At 41.2% G+C, this 27,107-nt stretch overlaps 2 protein-coding genes across 10 annotated transcripts in view; one reads left to right on the top strand and one right to left on the bottom strand.

Annotated features, from left to right (window-relative positions):
- FBXO36 (F-box protein 36) overlaps positions 1–14,626 on the bottom strand; it is a 28,352-nt gene extending 13,726 nt beyond the window's left edge. The window contains exon 1 of the mRNA XM_083739016.1: positions 14,491–14,626. Coding sequence (XP_083595142.1) covers positions 14,491–14,586 — 96 coding nt within the window. The 5' untranslated portion in view covers positions 14,587–14,626. The remainder of the gene's footprint in view (positions 1–14,490) is intronic.
- Positions 14,627–15,114: 488 nt separating this feature from the next.
- The window catches only part of TRIP12 (thyroid hormone receptor interactor 12), a 71,021-nt gene continuing 59,028 nt past the window's right edge, over positions 15,115–27,107 (top strand). For 6 of the 9 annotated variants that reach the window (XR_014564252.1, XR_014564253.1, XM_083739005.1 and 3 more), the window contains exon 1: positions 15,115–15,255. The gene's annotated coding sequence lies outside the window, so the exon portion shown is untranslated. Of the gene's footprint in view, positions 15,256–15,398; positions 15,797–27,107 lie in introns of those variants that run through there. The other 3 variants (XM_083739002.1, XM_083739000.1, XM_083739004.1) reach the window with 3 other exon arrangements.

Raw genomic sequence — 27,107 nt, 5'->3', positions numbered from 1 at the left:
AATATTACAAACTGAGGGTACTAAATATATCTTCACCTATTGCTAAAAATGAAGTTTGTGCACACTGAGTAATCTAGGGGAAAGCATCCTCAAAACAGGACACCATCAGTTCCAATGCCAAAAATTGTGGTAGTGTCCCCATATTTAGAACATCCTTATTGTGGAAAAAGGTTATCAAGCTTTCTATCTATTCCTCAGCTACATGGAGGGCCAGAAATTCTAGAAATGTAGCCGTAAGCTAATTTATGAAAATGATCATGATGGAGAAATAGAAGATTGCTTGTCCTTCACCCACATATTCACCTCTTTGTTAAAAATTAAAACCACAAAAGCCTTTTAAGAGAATGTAAATCAATTTACTAGAGGATGAGCATGTATTTACAGTATTTTTCTTTCTCTTTCTATTGTTATTATCAAAGGAACTTTCACTGCAGAGACAAACCTATAATAATAACTTAAATAATAATAACAGTTAAATTGTACATTTTGGGACGGAATGGCTCGCTCATTAATGCAACAAAATTAGTTCCTGGGATACCAGCACTTATGCATCAATTAATTTTCCTGAAGGATAAGCTAGGAATAAACCCCAAAGGGCATTGTTTATTTCCTTCGCAATATCCATAATGAAAAATACAGAGGGGTCTGGTGGTACCTTAAGAGCCAACAACGTTATGGCTCACCATATGCTTTTACACGCCAGAGTCCACTTGATAAGATTTGTAAATTGTTACTCTCAGGTGGTGGACAGAGATGACTAATTAGATGCTTATTATGGGACTTACTGAAAAAGATCCCCTTCCTTCGGGATTAATAAATTGGCTTGTAATATTTTGGCATAGGTCTGTGTAATGCCACATGGGGACTATAGTTCAGGGTCTAGCGGTCAAGCAGTGGCATGTTGTCATGTGTCCTGGTACCCAGGCCCTTGGTTGGTTGGTAGAATGTGGTAGTAAAGGAAACATCAGCACCTCTAGCCACATCAGTGGTAGCAGTCTTGCTTGCCATATGGTAAAGGTAAAGGTAAAGGTAAAGGTACCCCTGACTGTTAGGTCCAGTCACGAACGACTCTGGGGTTGTGGGGCTCATCTCACTTTACTGGCCGAGGAAGCTGGCGTTTGTCCGCAGACAGCTTCCAGGTCATATGGCTAGCATGACTAAGCTGCTTCTGGCGAACCAGAGCAGCACACGGTAACGTCGTTTACCTTCCCGCCGGGGCGGTACCTATTTATCTACTTGCACTTTGACGTGCTTTCGAACTGCTAGGTGGGCAGGAGCTGGGACCAAACAATGGGAGCTCACCCCGTTGCGGGGATTCGAACCGCCGACCTTCTGATTGGCAAGCCCTAGGCTCTGTGGTTTAGACCACAGCACCATATGGTAGGCAGCTGTGTTGTGTTTCAATACCATGCATTCTCCACTTCTGCTCAGGTTTTCCTTGATATGTGGAAGTAGAGTCTGATGTTGGAAAGTGACAGCACAGGTCCCTGATAGAAACAGGAGTTGCAGGGACACATCTTTATGACTCATAGGCTGGGAAACCTGCCACCTCCCACAGTTGGGATTACGTGTGTGGGGGGGGGGAATACGAGAGAGCAACATTGCACATACCTTTGTAAATCAAGAAAATCTTTAATAAAAAAACATTTTTTAAAAATTGATCAGGTTGTTGGCAGGTGCCAGCAACAGCTACTGGCCTTGCTGGTCTAGTCTGAGGAATGCTGAACATGCAGGCACAAAAGCAGAATATCAGTTTGAAACACGTCATACAAAATATGGCCAGAGCATTCCACTCACATAAAAATTAAATGCATTGTTTTGATTTTTGCTGAATTTTATTAACATTATTATTAATATCAAAACTTACAAATATAATCAAAGGAAAATATTAATCATAACACAACCTTTTTTTGCAGATGCAATATTCAAAATAGCATTTTTTCTAATAGTTTTTTCCGTAACTCTTTATATGGTTTTCTTTTCTTTTGGTCCTTCTTAAAAGTTAACTCCTAGTGCTATCAAATCAGTATCTTCTCTTAAACAGGATTTTCCTTACCATATTATTTTTTTAAAATCTCAGAACAATTCATTTGGCACTGTTTTCATCCCTCCCTAGTGTTTTTTTTTAAATCCAGTAAATTAGTTTCAAAGATTTAATCAATATCCAGCACTTTATTTCCCTATCCATTATTCCAGGTACTTCATTTCTCTTCAAATACCGAACGCCACAAAACGTTTGCTGCTGTCAATAAATAATAAATTAATTCCATTTCTTCTTCTGAACGTTTTCCTTCCATGCAACCCCCTCTAACAGGCTATAATAGTACTTCCCCATTCATTACATCTTTAGTCTTTGTTAATATCCATGCCCAAAATTTCTGTATGCTCAGATAACTCCACTATATATGCAACATATCTGTTTTATAATATCTGAATCTCCAGCATTCAGCTTTTTCTTCGGAATTAATCTTTTAAAATCTACCTAGTTTTATGTCTTCTCAGTGACTTTCTGTGAGACAATGTGTATTCTTGAGAAACACGATCCAATTACAGTTTAATGTGAGTAATCGAAGAGATGGCTCACATTTCAGGTCTATGAGGAAAAACAATTGTTCAGAAAATGAAATCACCATTAAAGTGTGGAACGGCTTCCATCTTTATTCAAAGCAACAATCTGTCTTCCCTCAAGGAGCCACAATAGGTGTTTGGAGCTTACCCAGGGGCATATCATTTGTAGTGTTCTTTGTTTTGTTTTGTTTTTCCTTACATTGGGGGAAATCTCCAAGGGAATGGGAAACCAAAATGGAAAATGGAAATGTATTTGTTATCTATAGCTGTTCAATCCTGAACATGGAAAGCACACACTTTTTAGGACAAATACATTTTTTAGTCTGACCCTTATTATTTCTTGTTCTAGTGACTATTACTCTTTTTGGATCTAGAGGTCACGCTGGTAGACAACGTAAACAGAATGATCCTTCCAAGAGTGGTTGTATGGCCTTCGGATTGTGAGAATTATGTACATCCTATAGCTAGGACTGATTTTATTAGGGCAATTAAGATTGTACTTGTAAGGATGCTAACGACTTACTTCTCAATAAGCATGCATTGGATTGCACTGTGTAACATTCAGGCTTTGACAAGCAATCTGAAAAGTTTCTTTAAAAGTGTTATTTCGGTGCAGATAGAATACGAAAAAGCTTGACTGACATGTTAAAAATAATTTATTTGCATATTTAACTACAGTAGAACGCCATCAGTTAACACCAGAAGTTGGCATGTCATATGGTCAAATGTTTGCATTTAATTAGTTACAAGGAACTGTCTAAGGAGCACATGATAAATGAAGCAATTATACCAAAAACTGAAATCAAGAACATGCAATAATCTTTTTATACAGTTACTAACTCATTAGCAGAAAAATAACAGGCTGTTTAGAAACTGAGATATTGAAATGAGCCACATCATTTTGATTTGCAAGAAAATTAATATTAAGAGCAGATTAACAGAATAATAAGGGAAAGTACTGTATGTATTCCTACAATACTTTTTTGGATACTATGCTCAGATTGTTGTTAGAAATAATGCCATTTAAAATTTTGAAAGAATTTCCATGTATCTTATATGAAGGGGTTTCTCATAACAAATCAAGATACAACTAATTTACATTCTTTTTTTGCATCTTAATGGCCCTCACAATTACTTACAAGGAAAGAAGAAATAATTACAATAAAAGCAAATATCACAGGCTGAATAAAAAAAGCAACAACATAGCAGTAAAAGCAAAACTGTTCCAACTTGCCATCTAGATATAAGGGAACTAATCCAAAAGCATCCCTCTTTCAAGTATTCCATAAATAAGACATCACAGCAGAAAAGGCCATATTTCCAATTGCCCCTCACCCAGTCTTTGGGAGCAGGGCTATCTGGACTAAAGTCTCCAATAAAGATTCTAATGATCTTGGGATGAAGGCAGAAAGCATTTCCATCAAAATGATGGGGTGGTTTTATGCTGCCATTGTTATTTGCAATACAAATGTACATTCTTTTGTCCCACTGTATGCTTTGGTTAAACTGGTTTTTCAGATTTTCACCTTGCCTCAAGGTGAAGCTGGAAAGCCCCTGTTCCTCTTCTTAGAAAGGAACATTCAGTATGTATGCAAACAGCTGTTTGGGGCTACTATTGGCTAATGCCATTGACATCAACATCACATCACACATTTTTAGAGCAGTTTGCTACAATTTTCCATCACATTTTTGTTCTGATCCCCATTCCAAAGTAAAGGATAAACACACTGCTTGTTAACACATACAACTTTGTAGTGCAAAAATGATTTTGTAATACTGTGCTTCACTCTCATGAAAATGTGCACCAGAGAGTATGGAGAATACAGAACAAAAGTGGTCCTCAGAGAACTGTGACAATTTGCAAAATAAAACTGAGTCTTAACACTGCTTTGAGGTTTTTTCTGCAATCAAGCAGTATATACATTTTATGAAATAAATACAAATAAATACACTACACTTTTGAAAAAAACAACTATGTGTGTGTAAATATTGCAATAAACAAACAACTGCTGTATATACACAAGAAGCGGACAGGAATTGTTGCACTGTTTAATATGCTAATTCATATGCAGCAGAGGCAATGATGCCTTCTCTGCTGTTCTCAGTCTCCCTGCCTACCCACAAGATGTCCCAACAACTACTACTGCTGCCTTGTCCTGAGGAACAACAGAAGTCACTTAGATAACCATGCCCTAGAAAACTGAGAAAGAAGGGAAATTGTGAAGTATTATTAGTATCTATTTATATCCCACATTTTCCCCTCATGGGACTCAAGGTGGCTTACAGATAAAAACAATCCAATTTCGTTGCACTTGTGCAATGTTGCACTTGTGTAATGACAATAAAGAATCTATCTATCTAATCGCTTAAAACATAAGAAAAATAATAATTATAAACAATTAAACATTAAGAGAATTAAAATTTTATGTGTTTATAAAACTTACAAATAATTACAATAAAAACAAAAGTACTTTGTATCAACCTGAAACAAGATGCTTAGAATAGTATGGGGCAGCTTCCTACAGAAATGTGATGTTCCCCCAGTATTATTAGTGTAGGTTGATTAGATACATCTACAGAGAAGGAAGCTTTGTCTATGCCTGTTTTTTCCCAAAAATGTTTATCTATGGTCATTTGCAGCTACTGGTACCATCCTACATTACTTTAGGAAAACCTTGTTAGCAGTGTCCATTAAGTTCAAAGAATAAGCAGCAGTGTAGACAGAATCATACTTTGGAATAAGGTGCCAGAGTTTGTCAAGTTTGCATTTTTAGTAAAGAAAATACTGGTTTAAAGTGTAGAGATCTTTCCTATTCTAATTTATTCGAGAAGGTTCTAGAGGCTTCTCTGTGTGATACAAGCTGGTGGAAGCTAGAAATTTCTAGCTGACAAGAAAGCTTCTATCCTCCTGGAAACAAGCAAAAGGTTCCTGATGTTTGGGTTATTTCTTCAGAGAAGCTGAACAGCTGGTTTAAACTGGTTCTGTTATCTCTTTCTCTCAAGGTCATATAATAACAAGCCAGAAGGAGCTTGGGTTTCACTTTCTGTCTTTCTTTCCTTTTGGTGTGGTGGTCTGTATGATCCTTAGGGTCCCTTCCAATTCTACAATTCTATTATTCTAAATAATTGGAAATATACCAGTTTAGTTACAATTCACTATTAAAGGGGATCAGTTATGTTATAAAACAAACCATTCACCATTATCAGCACACTGAGTGAATTATTAGTTCTATAACCCCATATATAAAGGAAATGATACAAACATTTGGTTAAATTAGACATACAATACCCCATATATGTGAAATCTGTTAATATACAGTCTGTTTAAATTAGTTGTTCATTTGTTAGGTGACTCACTAAGCACAAGAAAAATGAGCACAAAGGAGCTAACTACAGAACAGATTGCAATTCATGAACCTTGACTCATTTGTCTGACAAATTTTAAATTAGCATACACACACAAAATATTAAAATATTGGATATGTTGGAAACTTGGTCAAAACAAACCTTTACATTAATTATGCTAGGGAGCAGATATATTGCTACCACACTAGTGGAACCAGTGCTTTTTTTCTTGGGGTACACAGGGTTATGCATACCCCAAAACGTTTTGTGAATCTGTGTCTGGCCTCATCGAGGGGCCGCATTTCAATATGAGTAGAAAAATGAGAGTACCCCTAAACATTTTTTTAGAAAAAAGTACTGAGTGGAACTATATGAACTACATAAAGGATTATTATTGCCTACTGGCCCTAGGAAGGTGAATTAGCTGTGACATGCTTGCTAAGCATTTTGAGGATAAAGCTACTTCCATCCTCTAGGATTTGGGCTCAGCTGATGATCCTGCTGAAGTGCTTTCTTGTCTTGGATGAGTTTCAGTTGCTGCGGCCTGAGGATATGGACAAGGTATTTGGCTAGGTTTGTGCAACCACTTGTGTTTTGCACCTCATGGCTTATAAAATTTGCTAGAAAGGGGGGAATTGAATGGGCCAGGAAGGTGATTAATGCTTCAGGAAGGAGTGGTCCCAGGTGCGGTGGCGTAGTGTGGGGGGTGCAGGGGGGGCCGGCCGCAACATCTGGGGGTTAGGGTTAAGGGGCGCAAATCCACGGGTTAGGGAACGCAAATTACTTGCCTTGCCCCGGGTGCTGACAACCCAAGCTACACCACTGCCCAGGTGTCCTGCCAAATGCAAGGTGGTTCTTTTAAAAGAGATTCAGAAGCAATACAAAACACAAGCGAGTAAGAAGATTTTATTTCTAAACAGCAAGCAATATATACATACCAAGCATGCCCTTCCCTCTGCCACTTGGAAGCCCTCAAGAAGCGACGAAGTGACTCCCCCAGGTAGCCTCAGTTTGCATGGCCCAGTCTGTGCATAAGCTTCTGAAAGACTCTGCCCAAACCAACCAGTTGAGCAGACACAGCACTTCAGCTCTGTTGCCCTCTGGAACTTTGCATGCTGATTGCAGCATCTGGGCTTGATGAGGCATATGACCCTCACCCGTACCAAGCCTACTCCAGCTGAGGAATCACATACCTCCTCCCAGAGCTAGCGAGCCCTACCTGGTTAGCTAGGGAGCTGGGCTGTGGGCCCTTGCCTGCCTCAGCCTTCTTGAGTCCCCCTTCCATTGCTCCCTACCTCTCAGTGCCCACCATGTTCATGGAGACAGGCCCATCCCCCGGCTCTGGTGATGGGTCTTGCTGCTGTAGTTCCTGTGCACTGATCCTCATTCCTTCACCATCCTCTGTTACCCTGAGTACTTCCTTCCCCATCCCCTGCATGCCCCAGTGTGTCCTGGCTACACTCCTCAAAGGGATCCTCTTTCACCTCTCCCTTCTCGCTGTCATCTTGCCAGTTCATGGCATACAGCTTCCCTAGTGAGGGGAAAGGGTTCAGTGAAAGAGAGTCAGCCAGGATCCCAGAAGTTATTTTGGGGGGAAAGGTATGCATGTATGTGCATGAGTGAACAAATCTGAAAGCACTTCTTACCTGTGACTGCTCAGAAAAATAATGTGCCATTCCTGTGTTTCCTAATGGAACTATTGGGTAAATCTGTCTGTCATTAAAGCTGCATATGTAATCCTGAAAAGTATGTCCTAGTACATGCATATTAGCAGAGAATTCAGAGCAGCTTTGCTAAAGGAAAACAGTGATAGGTGTGGCAAAACCACAGGCTGGGATAGGCTGATTTGGCACACAATCTGAAGAAAAATAATTTATATTCAGCATCCAGAATCCTTAGGTTGCCCTGAGGTGGAGGTTGGTTAAAGCAGGTACTAAAAGTCTGGAACTCTCAGCAGTCTTCTACTAAAATCTTTACTGAAAGCTGAGAATTGGTAACATGACATAAAGGGTTAAAAATACTTTGATGAGCATTAATCATAACAGTAAAGAACAGTAGCATAGTAACTTTATTATAATTTAATACAGGCACCCCAAACTTGGCCCTCCAGCTGTTTTGGGACTACAATTCCCATCATCCCTGACCGCTGGACCTGTTAGCTAGGGATGATGGGAGTTGTAGTCCCAAAACAGCTGGAGGGCCAAGTTTGGGGATGCCTGATTTAATGTCTCTCTTCCTGTACAATTAAACATTCTGAAGAACCTGAATAGCAGCAGATGGCCACATAGATTATTAATTTTAAACGGTACTCTGTACTATGAGGCATATCTGTTAACACTTCTGAAAGATTGGCAAGTCTTATTTTCTATGAATACCCAAGCATGGGCAATTTTAAAAATTGTTTACCTAGTAGCTTTCTGGATGGCTGAATAAAAAAAGGACCAAATACCATCTTCAATCTAGAGAAACTATAGAAGTATACTTTCTATAAACACCAACTTCACTAAATTAAATAGCTGACACTTGGAAGGCCTATATTGATCTCTACGTGTAAACTAAGATGGATATATTGATGATGTATAAATGTATTGTTAATGTGAACTGACAATGTTTTTTCCTTCTTCTTGTATTGCCCGCCCCCATTTTTGTTTTTTTCCTTGATTTTTTATTGCAATTGACTTTAATTAAAATATTTGGGTACACAAAGGTATTAGAATACCATAAGTCATATGAGGCTAGCTCATAAACTTCTTTAGGAAGGGAAGGGAAACACTTATGAAATTTTGATCTAGTTTTTAAGACTTAGGGAGACAGGGCTGGGCTTATCCAGTATTTAAGATGAAGAGTGTATGAGTTTTGGCACATCACAAGTTCTGTGAATGTTGTTATCTATGAGGTTTCCTGCTGGACCAGTCAGTAAAGAACAGCAGCCACATCCAAAATATGAGCTATCCCTTTATTATTTGTAAACCTGTTATGTATAAGATATAGTAGGATTAATCCTCCAAAGTTAGCACCTCTGTCATGTGGACGTCAGTGCTCAGTTAACCATGCACATGCTTTTATTCTACTGAAATAAAACTTTGAAATGCACAACTTTGGAGGGCTTATGCCCATTCTTTTTTAAGGAGCAGGGTGAATGCGCTACATCATTGTGAATATCCGTAGCAGGGTGGGGAATCTCCAGATGTTAGAGACTCCAAATCCCATGATCCCTGACCACTGGGAAAGCTGGCTGGGGTTGATGAGAGTTATAGTCTAACAACATCTAGAGCAGTGTTTTTCAACCTTTTTTGGGCAAAGGCACACTTGTTTCATGAAAAAAATCACGAGGCACACCACCATTAGAAAATGTTAAAAAAATTAACTCTGTGCCTATATTGACTATATATAAAGTAATTCTCTTGAATAGGAATCAAATAAACACAAAGAAAGTATTTTATAATTACTTTATTATGAAATAGTAAGTAAACAGAAATATGAAAAAATTATAAAATACTTTATTTTTAAATCTTTCGAATTTTTCAATTTTTCCCATGGCACACCAGGCAACATCTCGCGGCATACTAGTGTGCCGCGGAACAGTGGTTGAAAAACACTGATCTAGAGTGTAGAAAACCCTAGTCTATAAGACATAGGCCTTGATATATGCTTACATTTATCTATCCTTCCCACAATAGAATTACCACTTGCTAGGACAAGATTACAAGGCATGTGATGAAGCCACCTTGTTGAAGCTAAGCAGGTCAATGCTGGGATAGTAAACCACCTAGGAATCCCATGTAACACATTTTAACTTCTGGGATGCAAGGAAGGCAGGATATAAATATACTAAATAGCAAGTTCTACTGAAGCAAGAAAATTGTTAAAAAAACCTCCAAGAAGGGAAAGCATCACTCCTGAGCAGTGATTTACATATAAGCTAAACAAGCTATAGCTTAGGGCCCCATTCTCTTGGGGACCCCCCAAAAAATTAAAGAAAAAACAACCAGATGTACATTTCCAAAATATAAGATAAAAAACAAATAAAATAAAACTTACATACAGAAATAGTGTTTTGTGTTGTATAGGCTCCTGTTATGTAAGTGATGGGCCCCGCCTGCTAGCCTGCTCCCTAAAATATAACTTGTTTGCTCATTTCTATATCAATTACTTCGATAAAATACATATTTTGTTATTTGCAAATTGCTTTAGATACCTATCAGGTCGATAAATTACCGTACAGCATATATTCAACACAAAAAACAGTGACAATTTGTTGTTGACAAAAGACAGCTGGACATATAAAGGGCCCCATTACCTTCAGTAGCTTAGGGCCTCATCAAACCTAAATCCGGCCCTGCTCCTGAGCAAGTAGTGGGCTGGCCCCAGTGAAATCTAGTGCAGCCTGTGGAAAAGAAGGCCAAGCACAATACATACCGTTGAAATGATTAATTTAATGGAGGAGGTAGATATGAATGCAAACTCTGTGAAAACTAGGTGTTCGGAGGATAGAACTTGTGGATTTCTGTGTTGTTAATATACTTAAAATCAGCTGTAACTCTCATCCTTGCTGTAGAGAAAAAAAATCCCTGGAGGGTGGGGGGGGGGAGGAGACACAGATTCCTACATTCCTGTCATATCATCAATCCTCTCTGAAATGGTTTCATGTCCACACCTCCCACATTAACAGCAGTGCCTTTTCCTGCAATTTTATCTTACCCATTTCTGGTTTAATCTAATCTTTCCAGCTGTCTGCATTCGTATAAAATACTTACTCTTCATACACTTCTCGATATAATACTAAACTACACTGTTATTCTCAAAGTTGTATCTCCATTTAGAGTCTTTCTTAAGAATGTTTTGGGAAGCGTCCATGAATCATTCATATGCCTGCACTTTTCAAGGACATTTGAGTCTGGATAGATTAAAAGAAATAGCTTCAATGGTATAGTTTTCTGTTGGAAGAAATGGGCGGTTGAGAAACACTTTGGTTAACTAGGTCTGAATGCTTGTGCTGTCATAAAAATGACTATTTTGCAAATGGAGAAAAAAGTTCTGAACAAAATTAATGTTGTAGTTAACCAGGTTTCTGAGCACTTCAGAATTTTGCTACAAAGTATAAGCTCATCTCTTCTCCAGATGAAAAATTTCCCTCAGAAGCAGCCCTGTAGATCTCTCAAAGATCATTTATCTATTATGCCCCTCCCACCATTTTATCTCTAGCTTGTCCATGTACAACCACAGTGAAATCTAGTCTGAAGGGAAGACAAAGGAACAATAAAAGGGAGCAGCAAATTCACTTATTAGCAACCAAACTGTTAAAACTAGATGTTTTTATCAGTGGAACTTATGAAGTGCTTTTTTCTGTAAGAGGACAATGAAATCTTATACGCAAGTATTTATGTTAAAATTGGGGCTTTTCTTCACCCAGAGGTCACTGGAGCTCAGTTCTGCCACCTCTCAGGTAGGCACCACTGACATTCTAAGGGAACAAATGAGAAGTTCATGGTGAGCTCTAACACTTATTTTTCTAGAAAAATAGACTGGTTAAAATATATAGGAAAATACAACTTGGACCTTTATGGAAAGAAATAAGGTGTTCCATAGAAATCAATGCATTTGTCTTATATAATTATTTCATGCATTACAGTAATTAACCAGCCTGGTCAAATCAAATTGATGACAGATGTAATATTACTTACACATTCAGAATATTCACTAGTTACATTTCTATTATCAACCCTATCTTATGAGTTCACTGCTTAAGAAGCTTAAGTGCCAGATTTATTTGTCTCTTTCTTGTCATAATGATCCTACTCTTTTAACTTTACCATCTAGAACAACTTCCTTGCATTAACAGACTTCCATCTTTTACCCACCTAGTCTCTTTGATTCATGACTCACTACTGATTATTAAACTTTTTTTAAAAAAACAACAACAAATCTTAGAAGTTCATCTGTTACCTTGCTTTTATTAGTGTTTCTGGATTGCTGGTCATTATGTCCTTCTGTGTACCCTCGTATGATCTGCTGTTAGTCTCCCTTTACCACCCCATCTCCAATACATTTTAAAAAGAAATGCCAACATGCAACCAGGGTTTGGCAATTATTTGACTATAGAGATAAAATCCAGAGAATATCCCCCTTGCATGAAGATTAATTCTCAAATGAAAATCTCTCCTTCCTTTGTTGTCTTGCTTGCATTGCTTTATGGATTGTAAATCTCCTGGGACGAGGATCTGTTCTGTCATACTTTGCGAAGTGCAATACACATAGATAGCGCTATATTTATCAACATTATCAACATGATTATCATCATTCTTTATTTCATGCTGCTGTTATAGGGGGAGAGCAACTCCTAAAAGATTCTTTCCCTCACAACTAACCAAACAACATTTATTTTACAGTTATTTAGGTTGTATATTTATGACTAGAATATTGGGCTTACTAATTTCCACTTCTTTTTATAAACTAAACAAAGAAGTTATACTGTATTCTACATTTAGAATCTTTTTATTACATGACAATAACTTGCAGCTGGAATGTTAACTGGGTACTCTTCCATTTCTGTGCACCCTCAGGAAACTTCTTTCCTAAACAGAAAGGTGGCAAATTGTTTGCAGGCACCAGAATTGGTGTAATTAAAAGAGAATATCAATCCCTGTATATTACGTATATGCATTAGTTTGAGGATATACTGTGTCTCACATACACAGAGTGGAAATGTATTTCTTCTCCTCTGAAACTGTTGGGAGTTTACAGTAAGAAAAACCAAAATGTTGTTCTTTGCTTCCCCTTCCATACTTCCAGAAACTTTTCATTTTTGAGGAAGTTGTTCCAGGAAATCACATGGCTTCTTAACACTGAAAGTTTCACTCACTTAATGCTTCCACAGAAGCAGTTGCTTTGATGCAGCCGTAACAGTCACTGTGCCAGAGAGATCAACGTGGCAGAAAAGCAACTTAGGGGATAAAGGAAAAAAGCAAAATAAAGCTCAATTTCCCCTTCTGAGCTGCCAGAACAGGTCACCAACTAGAGACAGAACCTTCATGATTCTGGAGCCCATGGAATCAAAGCAGTTAGGAGGTGTGTCAGTTATACTACAGAAAAAACAACAGAACTAGTAGGTAAACCTCTATATTAAAAGCATACTGACAGTATTCTCAATTCTTTGGATTCTAGAGTGATGTCGCAGCATTATCAGGTCAAAGAAGGGCAATGATATGGGATATTGTCTCCCTCTGAACAGACAGCCACTTTGATTTACATATACACCCACTAAAAATAATTTTGCAGTACCAGGTATAGTATTTCTGCATACGGCTATCTCACAAATGCTGAGAGCCTAAAAACAAAATACTGTAACTTGCCATAACACTCTCTCTGGAGGAGCAATATTACTTTTACTAGAGATTAAACCTTATTTCTCAAACAGTGGATCAAACCCACCTGGGAATGAGCAAAAGATGCTTGGAATGTGCATGCAAAGTTCCAAGAAGAGAAAGGATCTGAATTTCAAAGGTAATATTGTTAGCTATAATAGCATCGTGACAACATTTTGCCGAATTACTGAGTAAGTAACACTATTAGGATTTGATGTTGGAAAAAGTATTTGCAAATGTTGCAGAATGCAGAGTACCTTTGGGTATTTGGTGCAGATATGCAATCTGGGAATTTGCCAAGTATACAGGCCTGCAACATATTGGAGTCCAATTGCCTCATATTTTTCAGGTGAAAGAACGGAGGAATGTTTGAAACACACACACACACACACACACACACACACACTCAAAATCATGGTCAGAGGCAAAAGTAAGCAATAAATGTGAATTTTGTCACTATCTTATAGGGTAGGTTTTTTCACAATTGCATCCCTCTCTGTTCTCCATCCAAGCAGAAATGAAAGACTCAAAGATGGTGCAAAGTGGTCCAAGAAGGGGCTGAGAAGGGTGTGTGGCCTGAGGAGAGCACTGAGGGCCAAAAAGAGTCCTGGAGGGCTGCATTTGGCCCTTGGGCCCCAGTCTCCCCATCCCTGTCATTGATGGAGCAGGTTGTGTGACATAGAAATAAGAACTTTCATCTATTTAGAATTCACCCAGTATAACTCCTGTTGGAAAACCCAACTCCATGGGAGATGTCTAGGACTATAGAATCTCCCTGTAGATGAGAAAGCTCAAAATGGGGACACACATACAGAAAGGTGTGCATTTAACCAGGTACAAAAAGGCAGCACCTAGGATTAGGGGACAGGACTACCAAATCACAGATTTAGAGAATGAATGTTCTAGTAGGGAGGTTTGGCATGGCAATTTAATTATCAGCGAAATGTTTTGCTTAAATTCTAGTGGACCCCATTTCCTTTCCTGAATGAGAAGCAAGTCGAGCGCGCGGAGAATTTCCCCTACACTTTTCTAGGATGCACCTGTTCAGTCCTGGGAAGAAGTAACGAATAGCATTAAATTCAAGTGAGGCAACTTCCATTACTTTTTTCGCTATCACGTCAGGCCGTCGCGGCTCACCCCGTAACAACAGCGAGGAAGGAGGAGGAGAAGAAATCTGTGGAGGACCCCCTGAGAGGGGAGGAAATTCACTCACCTCCGTCTTGGTGACAAGGAGCTGGTAGAAGTCTTTGCTGGGCGCCGGGGCCTGCCCTCGCGCCTCGAACAAAGTGTCTGTGAGGAGCGACGCCATTTTAGGACGCCAGCGGCCAATCGCTATGGCAACCAGGAAGGGGCGGCCGCACGGAGAGGTCACGGGAAGCCCAGCCTCCCCTCTTAAAGGAGACGGGCAAGCTCCTCCGTGCTGGAAGTCGGCGGGTCTTACACCACCCGCGAGCGTACGGGGAAAGAAAGCGGGGGGGAAGACTCTAAATCGGGGCGAAACCGCCAACAGGGAGGCCGCCGCCGCCAGCGGCTTCGCTGACCCTGTGGGGGATAAACGCCTGCGCGCACCCCGGGGGTGACGACCCCAGCGGAGGGATACCTCTTTTTCAGCCAAGGAACGTCTGAGACGAGCGGAGGGGGACGGCAAGGATAGAACCGCCGCCGATCCTTGACGTGTGGGAGGAGAGGGGGGGGGCTGCCGGCTCCGCGGCAGGGAGCGCCAAGGCGGGCAGGAGGAGAACACCCGCTGCTGGCGAGTGGGGGGGGGGAGAACGGGGGCCCCCGGGCCCCTTTGGGGGTAAAGTAGTCCCCGGCCTCCCCCTACGCCGCTGGAGGGGGTACGGTGCGGAGGCAGACGGCGCACTGATCGGTGCTGCGGCTTCAGCTGATAATTGAAGGGAAGAGGCGCCGGGCAGGACAGAAAAGGAGCCGGAGAGCCACAGAGCGCTTTTGCAGAGGCCGCGTCGGGATAAACTAGGTACTGTGGCTCGAGGCGGACTAGGCCTGTTTTTCAACGCCGGGGTTTCTGTGGGAGGGAAAGCGACTCTTCGGCTCCCCCCTCCCCTCCGCCCGTTCTTCGCCGGGGGGCCTGAGTCGGGGAATGTGGGGAGGCAGCGTTGGGTTAGAACATGACAGGGGGAGGTTGGTGGTGAGGTAGTCCCGGGCCAGACGGGGGCGGGTGGGAGAGAAAGGGGAAGGTTGGTGGTATGTGTGTGTGTGGTGGTTTGAGGCCTTGAATAGGTTTTCAGGAAGTCCTCGCCATAAAGAGGTCTCCTAATATGTACCTAATATACAAGGTGTTGGGGGGGGGGCGGAGGAGGAGGAGGAAATGCTAAACGTAAAAGGTTGGCTTCTTTCTCCACGACTCCCTCGCTCCGTTCCTAAGAAAAGGAATAGTGAAGAGGAGAAGCAGCAGCCAGGGTGGCAGAAATGGGAGCTGACAAAATGGCCAAACGGCTGCCTGAAGCTTTATCGTCATTCAGCCCTTCCCTTCTTTTCTTCGCCTTCCACGCTCCCGTGTAAGCGGCTCCCTGTTAATGGGATGAATCTGGACCCCACCTTTTATGCCTGGGTTCACAGGAGCGCAGGATGCCCCATATCGCAGCCCTGCTCCTCTTTGCGGGCCTACCTTTAAACCCCCCCCCCCGCCACGGTTAAGATTGGCGTTCTGGCTTGTGTGTGATTAAATACAAAAGGACAATGTCAGTGTTGACACTGCGCCCGGGTTTGTATTCGGCCCCGCTTCACAAACTCCCCCCCCCAACCTCTTTGCTAGCCCCTGTCCTCCCCAGGGAGGCCCCTTTATATTTTGTTTTCTTGAAGTGAGCTACTGAGTCCCACTGAATTAGGCGTAGGGGAGGGTGGAAAGCAGCCCCCTTTTAGCCCAACGGCGGCGTCGGCGTCGACAATAAAAAAAAGAGAAATGCTAAATGATCTGCTGACTCCATATTGGCCTGGCTTTGGGGGCTGGGGAAGGGGGAAATCGTACTCTGCTAAGCGGAAAAGGGTGTTTGTTTATCCAGTCCCTTTCGGCACTTGGTCCCATTACCGGAGCAGATTCCTTTCACCCCTATAATTTTAGAGTTGGTTTGTGTTCCTGACGCCTTAGAGAAGAAACTAGCGTGAGGCTTGTTTGCATAACGCGTCGTATTTGGCTATTTACATTCTTTTTTTCTCCTCCTCCACGCCTCGCTTTTGTATCTGCCGACTACTACCGGGCTAGCATTCAAACTGATACCGGGGCTTTTGCCAGCCGTACAGGCCTAGCTGCCTGCTGTACAACTTTTATTGTTCCTCCTAATGGCCAGTCCTGTCGGGGTGGGGTGTTCTTCGCAGTAGGGTTTTTAAAGGCATCAGGAATTCGAAAAAGTTTAGATTAGGAACAAGGAAACATTAGGGCGGGGTGAGTGGAAAGTTTTTATCGGAGGCTTTAGGGAAAAACAACGATGTATGGAACAAAGGTCCTGCCTGTATCAGAGGCCTACATACTAGGCCTGACTATGTCGCATTTACACAGAGGAAAGAAATGAGATCTTGGCATTGGTCTATGGATTCAGTGCCTGCCATGCATTTGAGAAACGTTTCTAGAATTCGTGTAGCTGGATTTCAGGATTGTTTTCATACTGCAACCAAAATCTAATAGTTCTGTGGATTTTTTTGTTTAATGAAAGTAGTTGTTCTCATAACCCTTTTAATCAGCAGGAGAATTGATTTGATACAGATTTAAGGCAAGATCCCATTTTTTAAAAAACAAAGTGATTTTCCTAACTGTGACCTAATGGAAATACCCTTGGTACTGTTAGGCCTGTCCAACATTCCCCCCCCCCCAAAAAAAAATATTAAGGGGGGATTCAAGGAAAATGGGGCAAGATTATTTGCAGTGAAAAGGATAAACCTTTCATAGCAACCCAAAATGAAGTTTTCTTCAAAACGTGTATACATAAATGTGAACAGAAATGTTGCCCTTTTGGGGGTGGGTGGGATAGTTTTTATTGCTTTTATTGCATTCAACTTATTCTGAAGAAAGGTAACCAATAACTTTGAGACTGTTTAAAAATACTGATATAAAATAAAGCTCTTTTAAATTTAAAGATTTGTCCACAGTTATACATTCAGTCCACCAGAACCTTCAACTAACTTTACCTTTTAAAATGGTAAACATTATTACCTTGTATTATTAAAGTGCAGCTTTTGAATTACTGCTTGCCTTTCTCTAAAATTTAAGAAACCTGATGCATTGGAAGTGGTCTATAAGATAAAAGGTGATGCATGAATGGAAACTAATCTCCAGCACCATCGCTTATGTATCAGCAGGTGTTATGTTGCTGCTGTTTCTGTGTTTTGATAATTTTTTTATGCCTTTCTTTCAGGTACCTCTGACTTTCCTCTATCTTTGTGTTGCACACATGCATACAGTTAAATCAGGGGTAGGCAACCTAAGGCTCGTGGGCCAGATGCGGCCCAATTGCCTTCTCAGTCCGGCCTGCGGATGGTTCAGGAATCAGCGTGTTTTTACATGAGTAGAATGTGTGCTTTTATTTAAAATGCATCTCTGGGTTATTTGTGGGGCATTGGAATTCATTCATCCCCCCCCCCCCAAATAAAATAATAGTCCGGACCCCACATGGTCTGAGAGATGGTGGACCGGCCCACGACTGGAAAAGATTGCTGACTCCTGAGTTAAATGCTATACAAAATAAGAGTGGCCACCAAATAGAAGACTGTGTTTGATGCCACTTTAGATTGATTGCTAGGAGTTACATCCTCTCTTCTGTAAGAGATATGAAAGGCTGTGAAGGAAGCTGTAGAAGATCAAGGCCCTGGGGTTGTATTACAAGATAATACAAGAGAAAGATAATATGAAATAAGAAGTTAGGTAGATACGGGGTGGCTTGAAAAACATGGGAAGTGTACCAAAGTTATGTTGTTCATTTATAGTAAACAATTTTAATATTGTGGAATCTTATCAATGGGGGTCAATGTTATCTGCTATAGTTTTGCAGCTCTGATACTCCTGAGGGTCTTGTTACCTTGGTATGTAAGTGATGCTGGCACCCAGGAACTAAACAATAGTTCAAGTCAGAATGAATATTTATCTACCATATGCTTTGGACTGGTAGGGAGCTACATCTAACAAGAACCAGATTGTAACACGGAGCAAGGAGGAGGTTGTAAAAAGGCCCAAATGACTTGCATGCACCTGTAATTAATATAAAAAGACACCCTGAAATTGATAGCTTCTGATAAGGCTGTTAAATATCAAATACATTTTTAAAAAGACAATTTTCATAAATAATTTTCTTTCCTTAGCTTAGAAGAAGCTATTTTAAATTAGAATTGGCAAATTTCAAGATATCTAACCTTCAGGAACCGTTGAATATATCTGGACAGCTGTGGTAGAGCAGGAACTCTGAAACTATTTAAAATGTTGTAGGCGGGTCAACAATCGAGTTATGAGAATAAAAGCATCTCTTTTCCACACACCTGAACAAGTTTCATAACTTATTTCCTCTCCCTACAAAACCCTGGTACAGTGATTCTGTTTGTGGGGGGTTGGGATATCACACATAATTCTTTATGCCCTTTCCATACTAAAGCATTCATTGGAGAAAGGCATGTCACTTAAAATTGCTATAAAAACTAATGTCTCCAGTGAACATAATTTGGACTTATTTTACATATTGGTCACTATTGAAATTTAAGTGAGTAGCTGAGTTGCCTGCAAGTGTTGTGGAGTTAATAATTCAATAGGCTCAGATAAGCCTGGATGCAAGGACCTCTAACTAAATGTGAATAAAGTGTAAACCTCAAATGCCACATTTCTAGAAGAAGTTAACCAAGCTTAGAATCTGGGCCTTCATTAATGTTCTGTGCGAAAGATAACAAGCTGGTGCCTGTGAGTTGGATCTGAATTCCAAAGCAGCATTATCTAGTCCCTAGTTAGCCCTACCAGCTTCTAATCAAGGCTCAGTAACAATTTTTACTTAGCGTTCCGCTTGAATGAGAATTACTTACCTATATATGTTAAGATTGCCTTTCCATAGTAGGCAAGAAATAGTGAAGAACTGCTGCTGGACAATTAGCTGCTATTTAATAACTCAGTCGCTTAATCACTGACTTCCTAGCAATTGAGTATATGCTGCATACCTGTGAAGCCATTAATACAAAATGATGCCGATTAGGATTCAATATCTGCCCAATCAAAAACACTGTCAGTATTGTCGATCCTTTAATATTATAACAACAAAAAAGATAATCAGGTTCAATAGAGTAACAAGAAAGTTGTTTTGTGACCCTATGGCTAGCTTTCAAAAATTGCCATCATTTTTATTCCATGTTTATGCACCTCTTTCCCAAGGACCTCAGCGTGGTGTACAGTATCTCCTCCATTACCCTTGCCACAACCCTGGGAAGTAGGTTAGTCTGAGTAGGAGTGGTCTAATGTTGAAGTGATCATGAATGAATGGGAATTAGAACCAGAGTCTTCCTTATCTAGTGCAATAACAAGTACATAACAAGGCAAAGACCTCTGCCACTGCCTACTTGTATTCGGAGATGACTGCAGCTATAAATGGGTAACCAGTACTAGATTTAGCCCCCTGGCTACTGCAGAGGAAGGGACAACCTGTTTTTCCTCTTACTGATAAATGTTTCTGTAATTAAATAAAAATGGTAGGCTGGCATCTACCCAGTGGCATGCTTGGAATATTTGACAATGAGTAAATAGGCAGTCAGGGACGCAGGTGGCGCTGTGGGTAAAAGCCTCAGCGCCTAGGACTTGCCGATCGAAAGGTCGGCGGTTCGAATCCCTGCGGCGGGGTGCGCTCCCGCTGCTCGGTCCCAGCGCCTGCCAACCTAGCAGTTCGAAAGCACCCCTGGGTGCAAGTAGATAAATAGGGACCGCTTACCAGCGGGAAGGTAAACGGCGTTTCCGTGTGCGGCTCTGGCTCTGGCTCTGGCCAGAGCAGCGATGTCATGCTGGCCACGTGACCCGGAAGTGTCTCCGGACAGCGCTGGCCCCTGGCCTCTTGAGTGAGATGGGCGCACCAACCCCAGAGTCTGGCAAGACTGGCCCTTACGGGCAGGGGTACCTTTACCTTTACCTTTAAATAGGCAGTCAGTTAACCTGTTTCAGAACTTGCATGCCTGTCTTAATGCCACTTATTCTGATCATTTGTAAGTGGTTGGATTGTTTGAGCCTCTGAGCAAGGACCTGGAGAACAGAATAGTTCCTGAAAATAAATAATCTGGCATATATTTTAATTGGTGCTCAGTGAGTTCTTCACTTGCAGAATTTCTGTTGTTGGAAGTTCTACTGAAATCACTTCTTATGAAGTCGACTCCAATAATTAAGGTTTAATAATTTTCGTTCTTGTTTTAAGGTGCCATAAGACTTTGTTTTTGCTGCAAAAGGCAAATTGCTTGGCAGAGGTATTTGGAGCTAGTCTTCGGTTTGGCTGAAAGTGAGATTCCCTGAGCTTCCTTAAGTCACCTAGTTGGCCTTTTCTACTCCCAACAGTACTGTTAGGTCTGCCTAGGAATGTTTACTTTAGTAGTAATAATAATTTATTCAGCTTACATACTGCCCTTTATCAAAAGATCAAAGGTTGATGGACAATATTAAAAACATATTTTATGGAGCATAATAATAAAAACATAAAATGAAGTATAATCGTAGACAGCACAGTAGTAAAAATAATCATCATTACATTCCCCCACCTTGAACAAGCCATAGATTATTTAATGGCTGAAGGCCTGGGTAAAGAGGAATGTTTTTGCCTGGTGCCTAAAGATATGTAATGATAGTGCCAGGTGAGCCTCTCTGGGGAGATAATCCACAGATGGGGAGCCACCACAGAAAAGGCCTGTCCTCTTGTTGTCACCCTCTGAACTCAGAGAGGGGGAACATAGGGAAGAGTCTCGGGTGACAAGCACAGTGTCCAGGTCAGTTCATATAGGGAGAGGTGGCTCTTAAGGTATTGAGGTCCTGAGCCATGTTGGGCATTTTGAATTGGGCCCGGAAACTAATCGGTAACCAGTGCAGTCTGGCCTGGATTGGCATTATATTCTCAATTGTATATAGTTTGAAAAAAAAGAAAGTGTGCATTTCCAGTCAGTATTATTATTTCTTCAACTGCTGGGCTCATAGCTAGTTTTCAGTTAACCTAGCGTACTGTCTTGGTGAATAAAACAAAGTATAGTGGTACCTCAGGTTACAGACGCTTCAGGTTACAGACTCTGTTAACCCAGAAATAGTGCATCAGGTTAAGAACTTTGCTTCAGGATGAGAACAGAAATCGTGCTCCGGCGGCGCAGCGGCAACAGGAGGCCCCATTAGCTAAAGTGATGCTTCAGGTTAAGAACAGTTTCAGGTTAAGAATGGACCTCTGGAACAAATTAAGTACTTAACCCGAGGTACCACTGTATAAATCAAGTTTAACTAATATTTGGTCTTCAGCTTTTCTGGTGTGTGTAGTTGCTTGAACTCCAAGCACCTCCAGCTACAAAGTAGCAAATATCCTGGGATATGAAGTGGCACTCCAACATTAAACACAGGAGTGTATCTAGGATAAAAAGTTTGTTGTTAAGTTTATGCCCTAATGGCTGTAGATTTTGTCCATCTGTTTGCCTGCTCAGTCACCTGGTAGTTAGTTATTGGTTCAAAGGGATGTGCTTGAGCAGGGGTAGTCAACCTTTTTATACCTACCGCCCATTAGCGAGCTGGTCTTTGACCATAATAAATTATCTATCTACCGCCCACTAATGCATCTTTCTTGATGGTAAAATTTCCTTACCACCCACCAGTGATCGATGGAAGGAGGATTCAGCTTGTGCCGTAGAACCCCCTACTGCCCACCTAGAATCCTGAAACACCCACTAGTGGGTGGTAGGGACCAGGTTGACAACCCCTGTGCTAGGGGCTAGAGTGGGAGTAGCAGGGGCGGTGGGAAGCTTGCAGTTATGATGGTCAGGAGAAAATGTAGTGGAAAAGCAAATACAGCTATGGACACAAACCAAGGTAGCTGGGCCTCTGAACCCAAGGAACCTGAAATAGGATACAACAATTAGTGGTAATACAACTTTAATTATATATAATTCTGGATGCGATATGAGGAGTACAACTGTATATGTACCTTTTAACTCTGATAGAATCAGCTGAGCTGTTGATAGGATTTCAGTAAATGATTAGGAGACTGATGGTGATGTACAGATATCTTGGTTCTTGATATCTTGCTTAACTTGTCTCATGTGTTAGACCAAGACCAGAGATCAGCTAAAGGCTCAAAAAGTGCACTGTCCACCCAACTGCTGGCTTTCTGGATGATACTATTTTTGGACATTATGTTGAGATGAGCCAGGCTTATTCTTGGCTATTTCTATCAGGACAGCAAGTCTGGCTTCTTGGGGCTGGTGTGAATCCTTGGCCCTCCATTGCATTTACTTTTGTATTAAATAATATTGAGCCTTTCACATGTGGTTCAGTTTGGGAGTCTGGGAGCTGGGGAGATAGCATGTTCTGAACAGGGTTTCTGTCCTTTAGCATGGGAATTTTCATGTATCCAATGCTACCACTGGAAGTTCAGGTAGCTTCAGTGGCTAGCATTGTCTTTTTCTAGCTCTGGCTGGTTCACTAGCTGTGGCCCCACTTGGGCAGGGATGACTTGGCCACGGTTTGTTTGCATATTGTGGTAACATCCAGATCGAACTATTGCCATGTGCTCTTGAAGACTATTTGGAAAGTTAAACGGCAACAAATGTGCAGCTCATCTAATACCTGCTTTAATACAGCTGCGCTGGTTGCCAGTTTGTTTCTGGGTCCCATTCAGTGTGCTTATGTTAGTATTTCTAGCCCTAAATGACTTTGGCTTCAAATATTTGAAATGCTATATATGGTATGGCTGCCATATACTCTCCAACATTGGTGTCAGATGAAGTTTGGTGCTCAAACTGTGCTTACAAAGTCCAAGGTTTCTCTCCTTTTCCCCATCCAATTCAGACATGGTATATCTGCCAAACATAAATCTTGTCACTGCTGAATCTAGATTAAGCAGCTTTGCTGAGGAGAAGGGGACTTGATTGGAAGGTAGTAAATTTAGTACATACGTGAGGTAAATACTGGAATAGGTCAGCTTGTTCAGCTTTAGCATATTTGCTTCATTGTGTGCAAAGTAGAACTGTGGCACAATGGCCTCTGAGAGCTGCAGATGTTAAGTATTAAGAAGTTGGGAAATACAGTAAAGCAGAGCAGTGATTCCCAAACTTTTTTTCTCATGGCCACTTGAAAATTGCTCAGGGTGTTAGTGGACCACCTAATGATTTTTCTGTCCATTGTAGAAGTTGTAATGCACCCTGCTGTATGATTTTTAATTGTATTTTTGTGGTTCTTTCCCCCCTCTTTGGTTGTTTTTTATTACATTCCAGTTTGAATTCTAATACAATCAAGAACAATAAGCCATAGTTAAAATCAATTTGAATATTTAATGTGTACACACCACAGACCACCTTCATGAAACGTGTACACCTAGTGGTCCAGGGACCACAGTTTGGGAACCCTTGAGGTAGAGAAATAAATGTGTGTTTCGCTCTAGGAATATAGGACTGAAAACACTGACTGCGTATTTGAAAAAAACTTGGGATTACAGCTTGTGGGTTGTAGACATAGGTTGAGACATTGGTTGAATTTGGGTGACTTGGCTCCCAGTGGGTACAGTAGGACTAGAGGAGGAACAATATACTGGTAATCTCCTCTCTGGGAGCCTGCACACCAGTGTGGACTGCCCAAAGTATATCTTAGCATTATGTGCAAACCTAGTCATGCCAAAGGAATTTCTCTTAAGGTATTTGCTAACAAGATTATTTTAGTTAGAGAGATGTGCTGCTTATCCATTAAACATGTGAGATTTGTTACCTATTATTATTGTTTAATTTATGAATCACCTCTTACATATGTGTTAGGGTGATTCAGAAATATCATAAACACAGCTGAAATAGTTATTAAAACAGTACAGAAATAACCGAAGAGGGATGATAATTGTGTACTGTTTTTAAACCTAAGGCAGATAACTTTTCATCCAGTTGGAAAAGCCTGTCAAAACAAGAAGGTATTCAGTTGACTCTGGAAAGTACTGATAGTGGGCGTCTGTCTTATCCTGAAAGCCCTGCTCTGGCCACTATGAAGTGGTCTTCTGATATATTTGGGACTTGGATGAGAAACAGTCCTACAGAATGTAGTGTAACCCTTTGGGTACATAAAAGTCAGTCTTCTCAAGTAACCTGGTCCTGAACTTTGTGACCTTATATGTTAGTGCCAAAACATGGAATTTGGACCACTAGCAGATTGACAGCCTGTAAAAAAAAATCTCCCAAGCATGATGCTGATGGTTGTTTGCCACCACAAGAATCCTAGTCGCCACGTTCTGCAACTAGCAGCAGTTTTCTGGACCAACATCAAGGGTAGCCCTCATATAGAGCATGTTACAATAATCTAACCTTGAGGTTACTAGGGCTCACAGTATCCCAGTCCAGCAATGGCCACAATAGTATTACCTGCTGAAACTGATAAAAGGCAGTCCTAGACACTGAGGACACTTGCACCTCCTCCAGGGAGTATTCAACCCCATCCAGATGGGCAACATATTGACTTCCCAGATCTGGGAACCACTCATCAGTGGAGCCTCCATCTTGCCAGGATTGAGACTCAGTTTATTAGGTTTCATTCAAGCTAACACTGCATACAGACACCAGTCCAGGGCCTTCTTAACCATTCCAGATTCATTTGCTACAGAGACAAAGAGATGTATGTATTGTTGACATCTTGCTCCATTTTTCCTAATCAGGGCAACCAAAGGCTTAGCATAGATATTAAATAGCAGTAGAGACTGCATGGTGCTCTGTGGCACCCCAGAGTTTAAGAGCCAAGAAACAATCATCCAGTTCAGGATGGTTTGAGCATATAATGCCAATCTTGATCTAACTGCATGGACTGCCACTTAGTTTCTGGGCCCAATTTAAAGTGCTGGTTTTGACCTATAAAGCCTTAAATGGCTCAGGACTGTAATAACTCAAGGGCTCTGTCTCCTGTATGAACCGCCCCAGACCCTGTGATCATAATCTTAGGCCCTTCTCCGTTTGCCTCCTCAGTGAGAGGTCTGGAGAGCAGAAACACAAAATCAGGCCTTTCTGCTGTGGCTTCCCACTTGTGGAATGCTCTCCCCAGGGAGTGTCTACTGGTGCCTTTATTACATATCTTTAAGCATCAGGCAAAAACATTCCTCTTCTCCCAGGCCTTTAATTAGCCAATCTATGGCCTTTTAAACTTTTCAGTAATAATCTAGATCAGGGGTTGTCAACCTGGTCCCTACCGCCCACCAGTGGGCATTTCAGGATTCTAGGTGGGCGGTAGGGGATTCTATGGTACAAACTGAATCCTCCTTCCATCAAGCACTGGTGGGCGGTAAGAAAATTTTACCATCAAGAAGGATGCATTAGTGGGCGGTAGGTATAAAAAGGTTGACTACCCCTGACCTAGAACCATCCCTTAAGGCAGTGTTTCTCATACTTGCACCCCAGCTGTTGTCGGACTATAACTCACATCATCCCTCACCACTGGTCTTGCTAGTTAGGGATGGTGGGAGTTGAAGTCAAACAGTAGCTGGAGACCCAAGTTTGAGAAACATTGCCTTAAGGTTAATCCATAATCATTGCAGGATAGATTCCCCATCTCATAGACTGTCTGAGGATACCATGGTCAATTGTATCAAAAGTTCATAAGAGATTGAGCAAGGGTTTAGTCCCCTCCCTCTAAAGGCTGATCCAGTCTTGAGCCCAGATCATAACCCAGATAATTTGCTTCCTACAATAATGTCTAAAATTGCGCTCAGTACCTTACCCTTAGGTCAGGGGTTCCTTTACCTTTACCTTACCCTTAAAGTGGGTATTTTCAACTGTTAAATGCCATCAGGTCCAAGGTGAGGTTTAAGAGTGGCCACACAGCTGCCTCCTTCAAGGTGCCAGGCACACCCCTCTCATACAAAGGCACGTTCACCAAACCCTGAACCCACTCAGGCTTTAATTAGCCATGACGGACAAGGGTTGTGAGGGGGAAATAGTTGAATGCATGTTCACAAACACGTTGCTAGCATCATCAGGCTGCAAAAACTGGAGCTGCTGCTAATAGTGGTCCTGAAATCTCAATTACATAGTTAAAAACAAGTGCAATGCTATGACATGTTTCCTTAAAGTCATGTTGGCTTTAGGAACGTTATCAATTGTTGAACCTTACTGCTTTATGAAGGTGGCAAAAGCTGATGTTTGATTACATATGCCCAACCTTGGCCTAAAGTTTGTGTGTGTGTAGATAGATATAGATATAGATAGATAGATAGATAGATAGATAGATAGATAGATAGATATTACTCTTTGAGGCTGGTTACCAAGACAAGTTTTTGTGATTTCAGTCGTCTTAGAATGTTGGCAGATCAACCTTGGCGTATATATGTAGAAGAGCAAATATACCCAACTTAGCTTCATCGTCTCACTTTGACGGCCTTCATGAGCAGAACGTCAATATTAGCATGGAATCCTTTAGGAATTGGATCTTTGTGAATTCCTGTGCAAAGTGACCTGAATCATTCAGACTATTGTCTGCATCAGAACTTAGTATAAAGTCTTAATGGTGCATGCATGTTCATTCTACCAATGCAGTGACCAACCTAATGTAAAATCCTAACCAGCTATGCCTGTGTCATTGTGAAAAGTGCAGGTGCATCCTGCTTACAATTGAGTGTGTGTGAACAGAATAACAGTTGGATAAGTTGAGACTGTGTGATA

The sequence above is a fragment of the Podarcis gaigeae genome, assembly GCF_964106915.1.
Source record: "Podarcis gaigeae genome assembly, chromosome: 5".
Lineage (NCBI taxonomy): Eukaryota > Metazoa > Chordata > Lepidosauria > Squamata > Lacertidae > Podarcis > Podarcis gaigeae.
The sequence above is the reverse complement of the archived record's forward strand: the minus strand, read 5'-3'. Positions and strand labels throughout refer to the sequence as shown.